Raw genomic sequence first — 22,393 nt, 5'->3', positions numbered from 1 at the left:
ATGAGAGGAAGATTAGACAGTTGTTTTTATTGTGGAAAATGTGCCAAGATGAGGAATGTGGAGGAGTGGAAGGGAGGAGGGGTTTCTGCCTCTGACAGCTACTGATTTTATGGTTTCTTGGCAGCATTTGAATGTCACAACACAGCTATATCATGTTGTGCTTTCCCTCTTTACACTTCTTTCTCACGTATGTTGTTTATGTCTCATGTCAGCTTCGCTCATCTTCCCGTTTCTCGCTCATGGCACAAGCGCAACAAGAGAGCACAGCAGTGGCTCAAGAGGAGGGCAAGACGACCTTCCTCTCAATGCGAATTACGGGTGTGATCTGGTCAAATTCCCACAGAGACTACGCTTCCACTTCAAAAGAGTGGCTGTACGCACCCTGAATACTGACAGTGGAAAGAAGAGCCATTTAGACACTTAAGAGGACTAGAAATAAACCCTTAAAATCATCGTGCGCGGATGACTCGTGAAAGTGAAGCATCAAAACAACACAATGCACATGCATAGAATTGTTGGTACCATTCCATTAGCGAAAGAAAACCCACAATGGTCATTGAAAATGGTCATGAAATTGGCAAAGTAATAAATAAAAGCAATTACTGAGTAATCAATGAAAATCTGGCATTGGTTTTGATTAGAGATGGCATGCAATTGAATCGTTTTGAAGAAAAAGTACTGGAAAATTGCCCAAGTTGCCCTAGGAAAAAGATGGTAGTACTCCTTCACCTGTCGATGATAGTTAAGTTTTGTTTTGTTTAGTTTTATTTTTTCATGATAAATATATCTTGTCCTGTTCTTTAGTATGTGATTTGTTGAACTGCTAATGTACAGTCTAATGAGTCAGAAAACCTGTCAAGATACTTTTGATAAGGATTTCACATTTTTACATTTCTAGCCTTGTAGCTACAATATCTAATGAGAACTGTTCAAAATTTGAAATGCTAACATCATTATGGTGACCAGGTTTTCAAAAATTTGGTTGACTGTTCAACAGCGCTAAAAAGTCAATGCACTCACCATTCGCCAACCTTTTTTGCTTAGCCCCGACAGCTATTAGAATCTGGCTGTGCCATTGAACTCATGCCGGTAATGCATTGTAGCATTGGAAATATACTGCTTGAAAGTATCAGCTTGCGTCATCTGACCAACGACTGGTGACCGCAGATGGACTACAGTTTGCATGATTTTTATATGAGAAAGCAGGAAACAGTATTGTGGATGCGAATGAGAACGCAAAGATGAATTTGGAAGTAAATAGGAAGGAATTTAACAGATAAATTCTCTTTTAATGGATTTAGTGTGTGAATTGCTATGACAACTATGTGACTGACATACATATGGTAAAAAACAAAAAACAAAAAAAAAAACGTGACGCCAGGACAAAACCTGCGTAATATCGGGACAAAACAATGAGCTTGGCGAAATCCGCTGGAGCATGGGACCCAAGGCTCAAAACGTGACTGTCCCGGCTAAAACGGGACCTCTGGTCACCTAAACATGCTAATTGTTTGTATGCTAACACAGCAAGACAGCAACATGCTAAAAATGCTAAGGAAGATTTTTTACATCCTACCCCTTAGTCGAACACTATTACTGATTATGCTTGTTGATATTCTCATTCAGGTCATTTCTTACGCAGCATTGAATTGCTCGCAACTGGATTCTCTTTGAAGACATTTCACCTCTCATTACAGACAAGTATTGATGATACAATGCTAATGTACTAAAAGTTGGTAGGCAGCAACCTGAGTATGGGTAAAAAAAAAAAAAAACACAACAACAGCATCATCGTGGACAGTATATGCTGGTACAGCCCCGTTGCTGACTCACACATGTGCCACATGTCTGGTGGGTGCTGCTCTTCCACTACAAATGTATTTACTTTTTTCCATTTCCACTTTCATTCAGCTAGAATAATAATTGACTTTTGAAATGAAATTAATTAAAAAATTGTTTACATCTGCATTGTATTGAAAATCGTGAATAGAAAAGTGGTAATAAAAAGCACAATTTAATTGGATTGTGATGTGGTGAGAGATTCTGTTCTTTTCTTTGTGTGCTTCATTTTTGTGTCTGTTCACAGAGCTAATGTGACTTGCCACAAGTTCTAGATTTGTCACATCTGGACATTCTCCCAGAAGCGTTGCGGCTTGTCTGTACAGTATATGCACTTTGGGAAATTCCAGTCTTGTCAGAGTCATGTTATTTTAGAGACCATTGTGTGTGTGTTTTTTTTTTCTTTAACAGAAGAGTACCAACAATTTTGTCTATGTGTGTGTGTGTGTGTTTGTGACTGTGTGTACACACTGTGAAGGAATTTGTGAGTTTTCATTCCGGAAATTTTCATATAGGGCATTGCTAAAATAGGGACAAATATAATGCCTGAAATTGTTTAAAATTCTGTAAAATTAATTCTTTATCATTTAATCACCACAACACCAATGACAGCATCGCTGGCTGCTGACAAATGAAAGCAAAGGGAAGCAAATATAAACTAGAGCTGCGAGCAGCTATAAAGGGCCCTCGCAACCCGGGCCACGTTGGGGTATATGCAAGTCGGGGGACTTGCACGTTGGGGTACTGTTAAATAGACAAGGACCATGGAAAATAGAAATGCATTTGCCGTGCCTTGTGTGTAAAAAGGTGCAGTAAAAGGCCAAAAATGATGCACAATTCCCAAAATAAATTCAAAAGTGTGGACTTTCTGATGTGTGTGCAAAGTTTCATGAAAAGTCGCTCGTTTGATATTCAAAACCAGCATCTGTTCATTTGAAAACATTGCATGGCACAGAGATGGTGTGTGATCAAATAAAAAGCTTTTTGATGACTCTTAATGTGGTGTCGCTGTGCAACACATATGTATTCATGACATAGTGAAGTATTGTGACAGTTTTGTAGGGTCCAGCAAACAGTAAATGTGTGACAGTTATTCAAGAAAAAATGTAGCTTTGAAGCAGGCTAACCAATGACATCATCTAAAGGGGAAAAAAGCACATGAGCAAGCATAGGTATAAGTAGAGGAGAAAAAGAGATGAAAGAAGTGCGAGAGATGGAACAGGAGAGGAATGCAGCTGTTTATGTATAGCTGTTGTAACAGGACAGATTAAATAACACTTTAACCTGGGGTTAACAGCGCCCTAGGACAGATAAACTCTTTAGTGTAAAAGTTTTCTGGGACAGATGAATCCCTTGGGGTCAAAGAGTTTGGGTTAGCACATAGTCTGTCTTAGGATAATGTAACCTCCATGGATGAATTAGTCCTAGGACGCTTTGACCTGCGGGCTAAAACTTCAGGGGGGTTAACCTGTCCTGTTATATTGTGATCATCGTCTTCGTGCATGTCCTCAGTGGCTTCTTCTGTCTGTGTGGCAGCATTTGATACATCTGTAGAACAAAAAAGAATGAAGAATCATGTTAGATCTGTGAAGTTTGGTTGTCTTAGGTGTAGTTTACAGAACAGTCGTGTGCATATTTTTAGCATGGTAGTGTCTTAATACAAATGCATATTATGTAATGCACTGTATATGGATATTACAGACGTAATATTTGACGGTGATCTTATATTCATAGTTTTTGCCCGTTAATAAATAATATAGCTAGTAAGTAATAAGACACGCAAAAATGGTATAGTTGAATCATCTGGGTCAAAAAGCAATGTTTTAGGATTGTGTGATGAAATGATGAATAAAAGTAAGGATACGACAGGTACATAAATGGTTATGTAAGTGTAACGTGTTGGTGCAAAACGTTGTGGTCGTGTTGCATGTTACTCAATGGCTGTGTGTGTCAAAACGAGTTTATTTGAAAGAATATACAAATATATACACACGGACATATATATTTATACAGTATAACAGTACCGCATGTATTGGTTTTAAGGAAAGAGTTGAAAAGCAGTGTTCAGAAAAAAGCATAAGACGCACAAAGTACCATTTCACTGCATGTAATAAGTTGTCAAGTAGACATGTGAATTAAGTGGTTAAGATAGTGGCTACTGTGCAAGTAAGCTTCAATTGTCTCTAAAAGGTTAGCATATGTGTTCTACATGATATCAATGGCTAGACGTGCTCGTGGAGAAACATTACAAACAGAAAAACACACTAAAGGTGCCTTTAACAAACCTGTTAATAAATGAGAACTTAATACATATATGTATGGCATACTGTATATGATTGAGAAAGTTGTCCTGTTTAGTTTATGTATTGTATACTTACGGAAAAAAGTTGGCAATCTTTGCGTATGGAGATGATTAGAGGGTCTTTATCAAAAGAGAATTTGCTTGGTGATTTGTTCATGTTCTGTAGAAAAGCAAAGGAGTAGAAATAAATACAGTATCATACTTCATAAACATACAAGAAATTTGTAGCTGTATTAACCATTGTTGGTATTTGAAGTGATAATTTAGGAATAGAAGTGTAGTGATTGCAGAATTTATAGAGTGCTTACCTTGTATGACTTTGTAGATGGAAATGTCTTTTGTTGAAAGAGCTCTTTGTTGTCTACTATATATGCAAGGACAAGCATAAGTAGGTGTGGTTATGAAGTACTTGACCATTGAAATAAAGCAGTGGTATCAAATGTATGGACCGTGGTTTGGCTCAGGCCTGCAAAGGGGTTTAATGTGGCACAAGAGATAATCTTGTAAGGTACAAAAAATAATAATAATATAATAGGTATGCCTCTGAGTTTTCACAAATCTAGGTCAAGTCAAGTCATCTTTAGTTATTTCGCGCTTGAATCATCCAATCGGAAATGCTCCATAAAAAATGTATAGAGGGTGCGATTTATTGCAAATTGCACAAGAAATCTCTAAAAATTCATGTTAATGACAAGTCTGATGTGTGTGCAAAGTTTCACGAGTTTTCACACATGTATAGATAAAAAAAAAACAAAGCAGCACTTTACTTGGCAACCAATGCATCGCTATAGCAGCAGCGTGCGACAAAATAAAAAACTTTCGATAAATTTGCATCTTAAACATCTTAAGATGAAACACACCAAGTTTGAACACGGTCGGATGAATTTTGTAGGAGGAGTTAAAATATGACCCCTAAAAAAGGCCACAAAAAAAGGCTACAAATCCCATCATAAATCAAAATGGCGGACTTCCTGTTTGGTTTAGCACATGGTTCCAAGAGACTTTTTTGTACATCGTGGGCTCTTATGTATGCCTCTAAATTATCATAGCGCTAGGTGAAACGTACAACCGGGAATGCTTCGTTAAAGAGGAGTTTTTTAGCTCAAAATGTGATGCCCGGCCCCTACGGGACTTCCTGTTGGGTTTAGCACATGGCACCAAGAGACTTTTTTGTACATCGTGGGCTGTTACATTTGTCTCCAAATTTTCGTAGCTCTAGCTGCTTCGTACAACTGGGAATGCTTCATTAAGAAGGAATTTTTTCCTTTGCAAACTGTGCATGCCACGGCAACAGCGTGCGACAAAATAAAAAGCTTTCAATAACTTTTCATCTTCAACATCTTAAGATGAATCACACCAAGTTTGGAGATGATCGGATAAACTCTGTAGGAGGAGTTCGTTAAAATAAGACCCCTATGAAATGGCCCAAAAAATGGCAACACGTTCCAAAGTAAATCAAAATGGCGGACTTCCTGTTCGGTTTAGCATATGGTTCAAAAAGAGTTTTTTGTACCTTGAGGGCTGTTACATATGTCTTCAAATATTGGTAACTCTAGGTGAAATGTACAGCCGGGAATGCTTCATTAAGTTAGAATTTTGAAACACAAAATTTGATGCCTCGCCTCTGGCGGACTTCCTGTTAGGTTTAGCATATGGCACCAACAGGCTTTTTTGTAGATCATAGTCTGTTACATATGTGTACCAATTTTCGTAGCTCTAGATTAAACGTACCACCGGCAATGCTTCGTTAAGTAAGAATTTTGAAACTGTAAATTTGATGCCCCGCCACCGTCATATAGTATGTCAAAAACTTTAGATTTTTTACCATGATGTTGTCCCAGGTGTTGAGATGGTACAGCCCAAGTTTGAAGTCAATCGGGTTAACCGTGTAGGAGAAGCGGGCAAAAGTATGACCCCTGTAAATGTGCAAAAATGGGCCAAAATTGGACATTCAAATACTCATACCTCACTTCCTGTCTATTTTAGGGTACACATATCAAAGAGGTTTTTGTTCATCTGGATGTGCTACAGGTGCCACACAATTTTCGTAGCCATAGGACAATCGTAGCGGGACAGGGATCCGTTAAACCTATGTAGGTGGCGCTACAGAGCCATTTTTCTGTTATCATGTATGGCGACTTTAAAATATCAAATTTTTCGCCAGACCCGATCTGTGTGTAAAGTTTGGTGAGTTTTCGTTCATGTTTAGTGCCTCAAAAATGTGGTTGTTTGCGGAAAAGAATAATAACAAAGAAAAAGAAGAAGAAGAAGAAGAAGAATAATAACTAGAGCTGCGAGCAGCTATAAAGGGCCCTCGCAACCCGGGCCACGTTGGGGTACTTGCACGTCGGGGTACTGGCACGTTGGGGTACTGTCAAATAGGACAAGGACCATCTAAAATGTTTTTGACAAGCCTTGTATGTGCAAAGTTTAATCAAAACGCAAAATATGGTGTGCAATTCCCAAAATAAATTCAAAATGGCGGACTTCCTTTTAGGTTTAGCATACGGCTACAGAATACTTTTTGTAGGTCTTAAGCTAATAGGTATGCCTCCCAGTTTTCACAAATCTAGGTCAAGTCATCTTTAGTTGTGTATCGCTTGAATCATACAATTGGAAATGCTCCATAAAAATGCATAGAGGGCGCTATTGAGCACAACGTTGGGTTACTTGCACGTCAGGGTACTGGCACGTTGGGGTACTGTTACATGGAACAAGGACCATTTAAAATGTTAGTTTTTTCCATGCCTTGTCTGTGCAAAGTTTAATGAAAGAGGCCAAAAATGATGTATAATTCCCAAAATAAAATCAAAATAGCGGACTTCCTCTTTGGTTTGGCAAATGGCTACATAATAATTTTTTGTAGGTATTAGGCTGATAGGGGTCTGTCCTAATTTTCACAAATCTAGCAGAATCATACAATCGGAAATACTTCATAAAAATGTCTAGAGGGCGCTATTTATTGCAAATTGCACAATAAATCTCTAAAAATTCATGTTCATGACAAGTCTGATGTGTTTGCAAAGTTTCATAAGTTTTCACACATGTATAGATAAAAAAACAAAGCAGCACTTCACTTGGCAAACTGCATCGCTATAGCAGCAGCGTGCGACAAAATAAAAAACTTTTGATAACTTTGCATCTTAAACATCTTAAGATGAAACACACCAAGTTTGAAGACGGTCGGATGAACTTTGTACGAGGAGTTCGTTAAAATATGACAACTGAAAAAGGCCACAAAAAATGGCAACAAATCCCATCGTAAATCAAAATGGCAGACTTCCTGTTTGGTTTATCACATGGTTCCAAGAGACTTTTTTGTACATCGTGGGCTCTTATGTATGCCTGCAAATTATCATCGCGCTAGGTGAAACGTACAACCGGGAATGCTTCGTTAAAGAGGAGTTTTCTAGCTCAAAATGTGATGCCCGGCCCCTGGGGGACTTCCTGTTGGGTTTAGCACATGGCACCAAGAGACTTTTTTGTACACTGTGGGCTGTTACATATGTCTACAATTTTTTGTAGCTCTAGCTACTTCGTACAACTGGGAATGCTTCATTAAGAGGGATTTTTTTCCTTTGCAAAAAGTGCATGCCACGACAACAGCGTGCGACGAAATAAAGAGCTTTCAATAACTTTTCATCCTCAACATCTTAAGATGAGTCACACCAAGTTTGAAGATGATCGGATAAACTCTGTAGGAGGAGTTCGTTAAAATATGACCCCTATGAAATGGCCCAAAAAATGGCAACACATTCCAAAGTAAATAAAAATGGCGGACATCCTGTTAGGTTTAGCATATGGTTCAAAAAGAGTTTTTTGTACCTCGAGGGCTGTTATATACCTCTACAAATTTTGGTAACTCTAGGTGAAACGTACAGCCGGGTATGCTTTGTTAAAGAGGAGTTTTTTATCTTAAAATGTGATGCCCGGCCCCTGGGGGACTTCCTGTTGGGTTTAGCACAGGGCACCAAGAGACTTTTTTGTACATCTTGGGCTGTTACATATGTCTACAAATTTTCGTAGCTCTAGCTGCTTCGTACAACTGGCAATGCTTCTTTAAGGATATTTTTTTTCCTTTGCAAACAGTGCATGCCATGACAACAGCGTGCGACGAAATACAAAGCTTTCAATAACTTTTCATCTTCAACATCTTAAGATGAATCACACCAAGTTTGAAGATGATCGGATAAACACTGTAGGAGGAGTTCGTTAAAATAAGACCCCAATGAAATGGCCAAAAAAATGGCAACACGTTCCAAAATAAATCAAAATGGCGGACTTCCTGTGAGGTTTAGCATATGGTTCAAAAAGAGTTTTTTGTAGGTCATAGCCTGTTACATATGTGTACAAATTTTCGTAGCTCTAGATTAAACGTACAACCGGCAATGCTTCATGAAGTAAGAATTTTTAAACTCTAAATTTGATGCGTCGCCGACGTCATATAGTATATCAAAAACTTTAGATTTTTTACAATGATGTTGTCCCAGGTGTTGAGATGGTCCATCCCAAGTTTGAAGTTAATCGGGTTAACCGTGTAGGAGAAGCGGGCAAAAGTATGACCCCTGTAAATGTGCAAAACTGGGCCAAAATTGGACAGTCAGATGATCATACCTCACTTTCTGTCTATTTTAGGGTACACACATCAAAGAGGTTTTTGTTCATCTGGATGTGCTACGGGTGCCACACAATTTTCGTCGCCATAGGACAATCGTAGCGGGACAGGGATCCGTTTAACCTATGTAGGTGGCGCTATGGAGCCATTTTTCTGTTATCATGTATGGCGACTTTAAAATATCAAATTTTTCGCCAGGCCTGATGTGCGTGTAAAGTTTGGTGAGTTTTCGTTCACGTTTAGCGTCTCAAAAATGCGATTGTTTGCGGAGAAGAATAATAATAAGAATAATAATAATAAGAATAATAATAAGAAGAATTCCTACAAAAACAATAGGGCCTCGCAGCGGCACCGCCGCCGCCGCTGCTCGGGCCCTAATAAGAATTCCTTCAGGAACAATAGGGACCTCGCAGCGGTCGCTGCTCGGGCCCTAATGAAGCGAAAGACAAAGCAAAAATCTGCAAGTTACTGTCTTTAAACACTTTAAACAACAGACCGAACGCCAAAGGCAAATTCCTGGAATGATAGAACAGATGGGGAGCAAAGGTCAAGGTTTGAGGAGCAAAGTTCACTGCGAGCGTTATCAATAAAGACCTCCTGTGAGCGTGTAGCTTTTTGCAGAAATAATTAACGAGCCTTTGGATCGTTCTGTGATTTCTGTAGCAGAGATACGGAGAGAAGTTTGTGATCACGAGCAAACCATGAACCACAACAATAGAATAAAATATGCACTGTACTCAAGCTGACGAGTTATGACATCTAATTGTAACCCAATGTTTTACACTGGTCAACACCAGCAACCACAAACAAAACTTACTTACTGGCATTATTTTGTAATTATGAAGCAATCGTAGCTGTGATCGTAAAAGATGCTTGAATCATTTGCTCATCAATTCCTCGGCTAGATTTCATTTGGATGTTAAGAAAAGTGAAGACTTGTGTATTGATGGGGGCACATTCTCTTTTTTTTTTTTTTTTGTGCATGGAATTGAAGGTCTCATGGGTGAAATTCAGACGGAGGGGTTCGAGAGAGAGCTGTCACTTTAAGCCATTAAGTCTCGCTATAAAACTCCCCCCAATAAAAATGACAGCTGCAGCCCTGTTCTCTCAAAAGGGGGAGCAAAGGCATCACATCAGGAACACAAAACTGGACGGCAATAAAAGACAAACTTGGCCAAATGCTTTTGGCGGTGTAATTCCATGAGCCCTTTTCCAGCACCACACAAACATGCACACACACCCCTCCCGGAAGACAGACACCCTCTCCCAGTATTACCTTTGTTCCTGAGTTACAGCCAGAAAAGGAATGTGGCTCTCCGTTTCTCTCACACACACGCACACAAATCTCACTTTCTCATCAAAGACTATGACCTTCATTGGTTTTCGGAGTGGGGTCATGTATGTTTGAGAGTGTTTGTGTATGCAGGTGAATATTCTACCGTGCATCATATCCCAACGCCCCAAAATAAAAAGCAACTCATAGCTAATACTCTAGTGGGAAATTTGATTACAGACTTAAGCCATCATTAGCAGGTGATAAAAGAAGTTTATGGGTAAGCAGGGATAAGGCTTAAGCTACTGGTTCACTGTCATTTAGTAAGAAAGTGTTTGGTTTAACACTCACAGAGCACAAGGCTGGTTGAATCAGGTATTGTGACAGTGGAGGTGACCTTGAGCCTTAGTTTGCGAGCCATTTAAATCTGGGTTTTGTGTAGTCTGTCAACTAGCAACCAAGATTGGTAAAATATCACAAATGCAAACTTTATATCATTTTTGCAACTGTTTAAGGTTTTTTTTCTTTTTAGCTTTGGCAATAGATTTTTTTTTTTCAAATTCTACTCAACTAAAAGTGCAACAGCATGTCTTAGAAAATGGAATGCGCACTTCAACAAATGAATAGATATCTGAAGTTTTCTCCAGTAAATAACATTTTCCAATCGAAATCATTAGTTTTAAATTGAAAAAAAATTCAACGCCTCTGCAAAGCTCAGCAGCATCACTTAGAACGTTAAGTGAAATTAATAAATGACTGAATAAATAAATAACTAAATAAATAAAATAATTCTCTGAGGTTTACCCAATTATAATATGACATAAATATGACTCTTTAAAATGCCAAATATCGGCATCAATAATCGATGCCAATATCCCTAGAATAAATGACAACTAAAACTACAAATAACCTAATCAAGAAGCATTTTTTTCTTGTCCTGTTCATATATAGTTCCATTGCTGATTTTTAAACACAAAAGCCTTATATCACTCGCAAAGAAAGACTCTCCTATCAGTCATTAATTACATCTTTATAGCTTAACGTCAAATTTGTGAAGCACATGGAAGAGTTAATAGCCGGATCAAGCGGACAGTCAGCATACTAACACGTATCATAAATAGCTCTGGGGAGATGTTGCTATAACGCTGACAACTTATCTATATTTGTGAAATTGCATTTCAAACAGCTGCGTGTCAGAATCCCTAATTCTGCTTGACAGATCATAACACTGAATGAGTGGCTAATCAATACTCCCAAGGACTTAGGAGATAGCAGCGTCCTTGAAGTGACCAATTAACAAATCGGACCCACCGTGTGGACCTTTGACGGACCAATTTTAAATAGAAATAGAATAGAATAGCCATAATAGAACAGGCAGATTAGCACCAGGAAGCTGCTGATACAGCATGTGATGTATCTTGAGGGAAAAGATGAGAACCATCATTTTAATAATTACACTGTACATTGCGCTTTACATCAACCGCAGCTTGCTTATACGGTACTTATATATGCTGACAGGCATACAGATGGACTACTTTGATAAATTGAAAGTCCTCTCCTGTTTAATATGTACGCACAATACAGCGCACCTACAATAAAACGCACAGGGGAGGTTTGGGCATACCGTGCACGTACAATAAAGGGGGAGTGGAGTGGGGGGCATAAGTGTCAGCAAACTGTAACCGAAGAAGGCCGCCCGAGTCCCACAAGTCCCGTGAATGTTGGCGATGCGTACAGGCGGCTGATGATACGTGTCGAGGTGTAACATGATGCTCTCATGAAAGAGCAGCAGACAAAATAACAGGGCGAGCCCACGACAGCGTTATGCTGCATCACCTCCGCGGGGTGCAAAGGTCATTTTGACAAGCATACAGTAGCATAGCACTTTAATGATTTATAGTGCAATGCATGCAAGTGTGAATCGCTTGCAAACAAGGAATCTTTAAAACACACTGAAGCAACAGTTTATGTAACTAGAGGTTCAGAAGTGGACTTTTTTTCCTGAAAGTTCTTCGTGGCTATAGAATCGTTGGGAAGTCTATTTAAGCGCTAATGTGCAATCTTAAAATGAACTACAGTGTTTTATTCATAATCCCATTACTGTGATTTCATAAGATTAAATTTTGCATGATTGAGGCCAGTTTCTTTATAACTGCAGAATAAAAACCAAGTGATATTTGACCATATTGCCACCTGTTTGCATTTTTTCAAGACTTTGAAATAAAATAAAGTCTCTAGTCTACCCCCCAAGAGTGAAGCAACTTGGAGTTGCATTAGAAATAAACAAAACGTTTAAATGGTCATGTAGTTATAACCTAAGTAATGTGTAAACATTTTTAAACCGATCTTTAAAGCAAAGACACCACATTATCGGATTATTTATAAGAAAACGCACAAGCGTAGTGTTACGTAACAGAACCCAAAATTAAATAAAAACGTACTCCGCCTCCATTGAGTTACACTAAAAAGTATGTTTACACTTTTATGTTCTGATAGTAAGAAAACACAATCTTAACTCCTGTCCTAATTATTCAAATGTGACTCTATGAAAATGTTTTTTTTAATTTTTTTTTATTTTTGGTCAACTTAAAACAAGAAGCGCACACGCGGAGCGCGGACAGCTTATCCCGAGCGAGTCTGTCACTCAAAGCGGAATGTCATCAGCTCCGATAGCAGCATTGGAGAGCGACTCCATGTGTCTTTTTAGTCCCACAATTCCAAAAGAAAAAGACAACGGTCATGCTCTAGTTCAAGGCGTGTGGACCCGTTTGGCAACTCGCTGTCAAAAACATAGCGAGAGAGGGAGAGAGAGAAAAAAAAAGCGAGGCAATGAAAGAAAAGACGACATGGGGACATTTCAAGCTAGCCCGCCGGTTTAAAAAAAACAACAACAACAACAACGCGACATTGCAGATTAAAAACTGTAATGTGGGATTCACAAACTCACCCAATGACAAGAACGGTTTGGTTTCCATATCTGCCTGGTAGGGTCGGTTAGCTCATGCCAGCTGAGACGACCGCGTTCGGGAGTTTTTCACCGGCGGCTCGAGGACACCAAACCAGGTGTTGTTGTGGCTGCTGCTGCTTTCAATGGTCCTCTGCCAGTAGCCTTTGGAACGGTTAAAAAGTGACAGGTCGTTGTCTAATAGTCTCGTAAGATAACGTGTTTCTACCTCTACTTGCTCACTCAGCTGCTGTACTCCTCTCCTCTGCCTCGCGTGCTCTCTACACAAGTCCAACTACTGGATCTGCACTGCAAAGGGACCCACGCAGGGGGTACTCCTACAGCCGCACATCACTCCGCAGCGACGCCGTGCATCGAAGCCTTTGCATGAACCCTTAAATAAATACCACCGGGTAAAAGAGAGAGTGAGAGACTGTATTAGGGGGGGATGCATTTTACTCTTGATATTAAACAGATTCCACCGCAGTTTAAGTTTCCCAAACAATGCATAGCCCCTTGCAGCACCCCAGCGGCTACTTATTCTTTTCACTGCCTATCTTCTGTTATTTTAACCTGGTCACATCTGTTGAACTAAAGTTGTGGGCTCACTCCAGAGAAGTTTAGATGTTTCAGTATGCTCACCGCTGAAGCAATTAGCTTATCTCTGTAGAGAAGCTACCAGCGCATTAAATAAATAAACAAACATAATGTAATAGGCCTATGTGAGAATTTTCTGGTATTATTTCTGCTTATCGAGTTTGATCCCACATTTTGGACCTGCACATCTATTAGCTTTTTTTTTTTTTTCTTCCACTTGTTGGTGTGCAAAGCCTTCATCAAAATATTCTGGTTCGAATTAGGGACGTCCCGATCCAATATTTGGTATTGGTAAGGGATGTGTGGTGAGGACAGTCAGGAGAAGCAGTGCCACCCGTCCATCCCCACACAAAAGGCATTGCTATTTTGCCTTTAATGTGCCAACATGCGTGTCACATGCATTAAACAAATCAAGCTTTATTTATAGCCCCTTTCATTCATTAAAAAGCAGCTCAAAGTGCTGAGAGATTAAACCATACTTAGTACAATACTGTATCAAGAAAACCCACGCTTCCCGCAAACATGAGCATGCACAGAGAAACCACATACACATGACATTGGGTTTGAGTTGGACTTGATAGGGTTAAGGTGCCAGAAGTTCTGAATGGCTCTGGATGTTGTGGGGATGTCTTGATTGCCACTCCTCTGCAACATCACAATGACATCTGCATCAGTAACTCTGAATTGATAGACCAAGGTGGTGCACTTCTAGGAAAAGGAGGATTTGTTCCAAGTACAGGGTCTATTTGGGTTTTGGAGAGAATTGCCTGTCTGGAAGTTGAACCTCAGATCAGATGGAATAGTGTGGTTTTCATCCTGGCCTAGTAACAGTGGACCAACCACTCAGTAGGTTCTGACAGGGTGCATGAGAGTTTGCCCAACCATTCTGCATGGACTGTGGACTTAGAGAAGGTCCCTCTGGGAGTTCTGTACGAGCTTCTCTGAGACTTTAATCCAATAGATAATTATATTCTTGTCCTCAGGCAAAATCAAGAAACACAGGAGGAATTATGGAATGTAGTCAAATCATTCTGGGCTACAATATCAGTTCACGTAATGTAAAAAATATGTTGTCCCTTGATGCTCATTGAGCTGAAGTTTCACCAGATATGCATAAGTCTTGAGATATGATGTCTTGCTTAGAGTCATGTGTCACAGGTTACATTATACAATAAATTTCACACAAAATGTAGTTGGTCTGTCATTTGTCAGCGTCCTGGGTGCACCTTTGTCTCTCAATCGCGACAATTAAAGTACCGGTAATAATGAAACTAAATTTTACAGCAGATTATTCAGATTACGTTGATAAATCCATTGTTAAAGATCTCTTGTGTGATTTTGGGCTCGCGTTATCGTCGCTTGTTGACATTTTGGAGCTGTTGTCCATTAACGAGCTGAGATAATATTGCTAACGTCAATTAGCAGGCATCCTACTTACATTATTTCTATTTGTATTATTGTATTATTTGTATTATTTCTATTTGTTTATTATACACCAGATGATGGTTGGTTGCACCACATATTTTAAAATTAAATCAAAGTTATCAGGTTAATTAACAATGAGCCATCTAAACAAAACAAGCTAGCTAGCTAGCTAGCTAGCCACATAAGTAAAAATTATAATGAAAATATATTTGTTGGACAAAATGATATAAATTATTTTTTTTAGGTCATATTACATTATGTCCAAATATGACCACTACATAACATTTGCTAAAACGGTATTTTTTTTACATAGTTGTGAAACAGTACAAACCTGAAAACTGATCCAGTGGGTTCTTGGTTCTTGACGCTGTTGTCGATGGTACAAATTCCTGTCTTAAACCTATTTCAAAATAAAAGTCCCAGATTGGTTATTAATGTCAATTCTGGGCTTTCAAATTTGTAGTTCCAATTGTACTTAATCAGGCGATACATTCTTTTTTTTTTTTCTTTTTTTTTTTTTACCTGAAGGAAATCCAGTCTCTACATTCACTAATGTTTGCTTCATTAACTCACTGATCTGCTAACACAGCACAAATATCTATGAATTTATACTAGATGCAAAAAAAGTTTGGGCAGATATACACAACCCTCACCCCTTCGGCTAAACCCTCAACAAGCAGCAGCATGTTCAGTTTGCATAAATCTTACTGCATTACAGCAATAACTCTCCACCACTTTACTCTCATTGTCCTGGCTGCTCTATATGCTCAGACCATGACAGTTCTCTTCCTAATTCAAACACCATCCATCTTGCCAGCACCTCCTGTCCTTTTAACAAAGACAGACCAATAGAAACATGTCACTTATTTTTGTCAGCTTGAAGGAGAGGATTACAATTTGTTAACTCTGCATTCTCTCACTATAAAACCGCCTGTGCTATGCATGCAGAAGTAGGGCATACATGTGCCTCCTACAGCCAGCATCCACTTGTTCCTTATGATAAGCATACTGCTGTTAAGCCACTAGAAGGTGTTCACCATGTTTGTACTGAGGCATGTTACATAATTAATGCAATGCATGGCGCATCAAAGATTAAAAGGAGAAATTTTAAACCTGACACTCATTCAAGGTGAGTATAATTTGTATGGAGCTAACATGACTCTTGGATGCCTTTGTGTGAACATTTCCTTCATCCATCTTGAGAATTAATAATCATAAATGTGTTTCAATGTTTACATTGTGTTGTAAAGTGACACAAATGCTCATTAGAGTAGGTTGAGAGGGGGCAAGAACTGAATTTGTCCTCAGTTCAGGGGTCTGCATCGCCTTGGGCTTCTCCACTCTGTAATAGAAGACAGACGCAACAATCTTTTTCAAACCTCACTCAGGCCAGGTTCTCTCATCTGTCTGCGAGACCAAGCCATTTAATCCTCATCATGCATGATGATTAATAGTGCCCTGACCCTTCACCTCTATCCATAAATTCTCTGGAGGCTGTTTTGGCTCTCTTCAACACCGCACACCTCTTTTGCCCATGGTCTCCTGTCTATATTTAACTCTTATTGCATTTTCTCTTTGCGCTGTTTCCTCTCTATTTCTTCATTTTAAGCAATGGGTTTGGGCCTCAGGGGATGAGAGACCACCGCTGTTACGGTTAACTCTGCTATGGTTGCTTTGACAGCCCCCGCCTCCTCTTTCTCCCTCTCTTAAAGTGGGTGATAAATGAGACAAGGGCCTTTTGGTCTCCTTTGTACTTTGACCATTCATGACAAGCTCATCCGTAAAAGTGATTATGGCCGTTTTGGTGGCAATGACAATGGTTTCCAATCCGGAGGAATGTACAGCAAAAAAAAAGCACAAGAGACTTTAAAGGCTGCAACTAATGTCTTGATTATCATTCTAAAATTTTGGTTTTTGGAAGTCACATTGAAAAACTGGGGTAAAGTAACATCCACAAATGGCTTAGTATGTGAATGCTCAGACATTTACGCCATGCAATTGCACAACACTGCCTCAACCCGTCAAAAAAACAACATTGTCCTCAATAATCTTGCCCCATTTCTATCAAGCTCCATGGAATTGAAGGTAATCAAAACAAGTGGGGCTCATTCGGGATGGGTTTGCTATTATAGTTTTTCTAGTCCAAACAAATAATGGTTCCAAAATATTGGACTTTCTGTTCTTGTCGGAAGCTCAAAAGTGAGACCATTGACCAAAAAACAGTAACATGCATGGCAATGATGCCAGAAAACACGTTCTAAAGTTTTGGCCGTCTCATTTTAATTGTTGCAGTTCCATGTTTGATCCTTGCAGTGTTTTAATATTGAATTGACATTTTAATTTAGTTTAAGTTATAGTCTTGACAGTTTAATCTGGACAAGTTATAGTCTGGACAAGACAAAACTAAACTAAATTGACAGTTTAGTTGATATTTTCCTTCAGCATACATTTCAACTTTTATTAAAAAAAAATAACACACCTATTTGTGTGAATTGCCTAGTACCTGACGATTCGATCCGTATCACGACTCATCGGTCACGATTCGATTCGATGCCGATTAATCCCGATACAAATTTACAAGTCGATTGTTGCGATATTTTTACTCAAATTTAGAAAATACCATTCAGTTAACTGATACATGTACACTTTAAGATTTGTATGAAAATGTATTATTACCTTATAACTGTGAGCCACTGTATGTAACAAACAGGTTTAACAACATTTTTCATGTTTAAACAGCATTGAAATAAAATATTAAGGCTAAATGTTCCATTAATATAACATACTTCCATGCTTTAGGTGTGAAAGTGAGACGTTTTGTTGAATATTTTTCCATCAAAAATGGATGTTAAAAAAAATCGATTCGGCTCCCTATTGAATCGATTCGAGAATTGCGTGCTGTAGTATCGCGATATATTGCCGAATCGATTTTTTTTAACACCCCTACCTATTTGTAACTGTAGTTTAACACGTAAGCCATTTAATACAACGGTGTCTTAATTGTTTCAATGAAACATATTGAACTGTTAATAATATAACTTAAATTTCACCTAAATAAAAAAGTGCATAACTTCTTGAGATTAATTTTACAGCTGCACAATGAATGTAAACATGTTTGAACATTAAATAAAGTGCAATGAACACTGAACAGTTTCTGATTGGTTCTTTTCTCCTTCTGATTGGATTGTGTGAATTTTCATAACTGTGTTCTTTTCATTTTCATTTTAGTCGTTGACAGAATTGTCAATTTTAGTTATCGTTATCGTCCCAATGAAGGGCTTCTATTTTAGTTTCAGTTTAATTATCGTGTGGAAAAAAAAAATCGCAATGAAAATTATGATGAAAAATTTTCGTCGACCCTGCATGGGTACCTTTATTATCACCATGTAAACACCAAAAAAATGGTTATCTGTTAATATGCAGGACATGTGTACGAATGCGAAGTACTCAGTTGGGATATGCGAGTCTATGCTGTGTCCTTCTCCGAAACATGTGGGGCCAAAGCATCTCTGTTTTTACAAAGGATTACTGAAGTTGTTTCAAATGAAGGTTCTAAATACGATAATGCAATTTATATTTTCAGTCATAATAAGGACGTTAATAAATAATTCTCTCACAAAGTTGACAAATCGGAGAACATTGTTCTATTTATTCCGGACAGGATTGTGAGCAAAATGACAATGTAAAATGAGCAACATACGAGCACGTGAGATCATTAAGGTGTTTGCTGAGGTGTTCGACATTGTCCTCCCCGAGGGAAAGTCTTGATCGTCACAGCGCTGGGTTCACATTCCTTAACCCCTGGGTCGGGGCTTTGTCTGAGGATAGCACTGAGGCAACTTCCCCTGCGGAAATCAACAAGAGCTGACACACTGGACACTGGAGACGCACACAGAGGCAGGAAGAGGCACCATGACGGCACAAACAGAAGCACATGTTGTAGTTTAAACCAAAACTTCAACTAAACTGATATTCACATTAGATGAATTGTAGAAATAAGATCCTGGTTAGTGAAACTACAGGCGAGGTGTACCTCAAGCAGGAGGGTTGTTTTCATTTATTCATGCGTCTGACTTTCCATATACTGTATCATATGATTCCCCCCCAAAAAATGATTTCAGGCCTGTTTTAAGTTCATTTCACTGGTGATGATAAGAGCTCTGTTTGATCACAACCCAACAAATGGAGCTCACTGAGCACAAAAATGCAAGCGAAAGAGATTTTCTTTATTTTTTAAAGCATCGTGTTCAGAGCCCATTCCACTGCGGGTCCCGTTATCAATATTGAGCATTACATCAACGGTATCAGGAGCGCATGCTGGCTTTTGTGCGGCGTCATAGACAGGCGAGACTCCCTCAATGGGAACATCGCAAAGCATAGACATGCATCATTCTTTAATATAGTATTAAAGTGAAATTGGCTACATTCAAAGAGACAGTGCAATAAATCTGATCAGTACTTGGCACAAGCTGGTTTTATAGCAAAGGGGAGAATCACCATCCCTGCAGAGCATATTTTTTACTTACAAGTGAGTCCAGCATTATTGCATCATGATCGAATTGCTGATGCCAACAGACTAGGATGGTGAATTATTTGTGTTGAAAGGGTTGAAAGTGTTGTCAAACCTTTCTTTTTTTGATGGTGGTAAATGAGTGATGGAAGAACGATGGAGAATCAGATTTTGACATAAAACAACCTATAACTCTATGTATTTTTAAGCAATAAACTATTTAATGAATATGGGTTGAAATACCTGTTTTGTGACCATAAAAACTCATAAATCAAATAAGAATAACACCTCACCTTCAAGATGTCCTCTCGTCATTTTCAAATCCATCAAAAGTTAAAGTTCATTTTTAAAACAAGCACAATTTGGTATGGTTGCTTCAGAAATGTGTTGAACTAGAATGAACTTATAAACAGCAGACCAACTCCAACGCTGATTGGATGGCATCCAGTCCAGGTTGTACCGCACCTCTCGCCCAAAGTCCAGCCCTCATGATGACAAACGTAGAAAATGGATGGATGGATGGATGGATGGATGGATGGATATTAATATTAGCAGGCTACTTCCAGGAACAAGGAAGTACAATGATTTGCCCGGAGTTGGACATTCTGTCAATATGTCATGTAGGTTCCTATATATGACATCATTTCCTGTCACATACAGTACATCAATGAGGGAGTACAACACCGTTGGACTTCAGCTGGGTAAACATTTCCCGCTGAGGCCAGAGATTTTGTGTACACATGGGGCACTGTACACATATAGCAAGGATGTGTGGTCTCACCAGGCCAGAGTCCACATGGGCACAGCCGTCCGAGTGTGACAGGGGACCACCCCGTCCGTAGAAACCATAATCGATGGCAAACACACCATCTCGACTCAAGTAGAGGATGTGGCGCGTACATGAATTTCACCACCACTTTCATGCTCATGCAGACATGTGCAGGCTGAACGTTAAGCGATCCCTTGATTACCTGTGAAGGAAATGGACTTAATGGTGCTTGAAAGAGACAGAGAGAGTCATTTTCACTGAGAGGAACATTAGAGTGAAGAGGAGTCAAATGACACCTCTTTTGTGGTTTTCTCACATTGGAAGTAGGAGTGGCAGTCGTGCACACGAGACTGCGGTCAATGGAAAAATTATAGATAAAGAAAAAAAATAGCATGCATTTGCTTCTCTTATAGTTTATTGTTGAGGCTTGTTCGGATATCAGTGCATCTAAGTCCAAACTAACCCAGGGGATACAGACGGATCCGATCAGCAAAAGTCAAATTTGTCTCTTTTTAGTCGGGATAAATAATATATGAATGAGAGGAGTCTATTGTCAAAGGAATAATTTGTTCTGTTTTGGAGACTCTACAGAAGCGCAACACCAGTATTATTCCTTTTCAATGTTCCCAAGATCTAAAAAAAAAAAAAAAAAAAAAAAAAAAAAAGCCACTAGTTAGATGTCTCTCATTTAGTTCACTTGGAATCTCTACATGTACAGATAAATCATTTTCTTTCCCAACAACAAGAAATGCAACAAACTTGTAGTGTTTTATTTCAATGCAGATTAAGCAATTTCTGGAGCAATTGCATGTGAATGCTGAATGAAAAAAATAGACACATAGAATCACACTGAATGAGGTGGAATGTTGTTGAAAGATATAGAATTATGTCAAAATGGCATTGAAGGATTTGGAATTATATTAAATGATATTGAACGATATAGCGATACATATCTTGAATGGTACTGGTTAAAATGCATGCATCCAATGATGTAGAATGATAATGAATTATATTTATATTTAATTATATGAATATATACTGGTGAAATATGCAATATGTGTTTGAAAATGGATTTTTTTTTGGTATGTGAGAATTGTAGGAATCTTGAAAACTCGTTACCAAGGTAAACTGAATGAGCTTGAACATTTTGAATGTAGAATGGGAACGAATGTGGCATTGAAAATGAGTGGTGAAATCATAGGTCAAAAATGTTAAAATTATGTGAAATGTTTGCACAGGTGAAATATATCAGAGTGAATGGCAGGTGAATTGAATGAGGTAAACATTGTGAATTATAAATAGGAATGATACTGAATTTTGAATAGGAAACAATAGGAGCCTTTACCCTAATTCCAAACCCTAACCTTAAGATTTTTTTTTTTTGTGTGTGAAAAATTGTAATATTTGGGTGAAAAAAATGTTGAAATTTTGTTACGTGGGAATAGGGGGAGTTTTGACCATTGATCCCAACTTGAATTGAACAAGCTGACTATTTAATTTCAAATGGAAGTGAATTGTTGAATTTTTTGAGTGAAATATGCTGAATTGATTTGATACGAGAAAAGCAACTTGTTAAATGTAAAAAAAAAAAAAAAAAGATGGATCAAGAAAAGTAATAATAAAAACTCATTTTAATAATAAATATATAAAAAAATAAAATAAACATAGAACAACATATGAGTGAATGTTTTCAGCATTCACGCAATAATAACAATGACCGTTTCGGTCTCATCTCATTCCCTTTTCAAACAAAGAAAACTATTTAAAACAAATTCAAACTTTCAGCTGTCTCGTCACCAGCCCACTGGTAACTCGCCCTTCCTTCACACATGAACTGCAAGCATAAGGCTGGATGTGTTTGTGTGTGTCTGAGCCACACTCTCAATGTGATTTACAACCCTTCTCACACTCTCCCCCTCTGTCTGTCTGCTGGTCAACTGCCATGGTGAAGGCGGATACAATAGCTGACTACTAAGCGTCATAAATCTGGACGCTTCCTACCACTGTCTCCTACTTCAAGGGGAAGCCTGTCCTGTTGCAAATGTGATTAACCTTCTTCCTCTCTGTCTCCAACCCCCTGAACACACCCTTCTACTTCTATCCTTTCCCTCAAAAACAA

At 38.6% G+C, this 22,393-nt stretch overlaps 1 protein-coding gene and 1 long non-coding RNA gene across 2 annotated transcripts in view; both read right to left on the bottom strand.

Moving 5' to 3' along the window:
- Positions 1 to 13,338, bottom strand: part of rxraa (retinoid X receptor, alpha a) — a 91,932-nt gene extending 78,594 nt beyond the window's left edge. The window contains exon 1 of the mRNA XM_077496453.1: positions 12,977 to 13,338. Coding sequence (XP_077352579.1) covers positions 12,977 to 13,004 — 28 coding nt within the window. The 5' untranslated portion in view covers positions 13,005 to 13,338. The remainder of the gene's footprint in view (positions 1 to 12,976) is intronic.
- A 5,278-nt stretch (positions 13,339 to 18,616) lies between these two features.
- LOC144002673 (uncharacterized) lies at positions 18,617 to 20,111 on the bottom strand. The gene is made up of 2 exons (XR_013278785.1): positions 19,799 to 20,111; positions 18,617 to 18,840 (listed from the first exon to the last, which is right to left on the bottom strand). It is a non-coding gene; the product is annotated as an uncharacterized LOC144002673 (long non-coding RNA).
- Positions 20,112 to 22,393: the final 2,282 nt, after the last annotated feature.

This window comes from Festucalex cinctus, chromosome 15, assembly GCF_051991245.1.
Source record: "Festucalex cinctus isolate MCC-2025b chromosome 15, RoL_Fcin_1.0, whole genome shotgun sequence".
Lineage (NCBI taxonomy): Eukaryota > Metazoa > Chordata > Actinopteri > Syngnathiformes > Syngnathidae > Festucalex > Festucalex cinctus.
The sequence above is the reverse complement of the archived record's forward strand: the minus strand, read 5'-3'. Positions and strand labels throughout refer to the sequence as shown.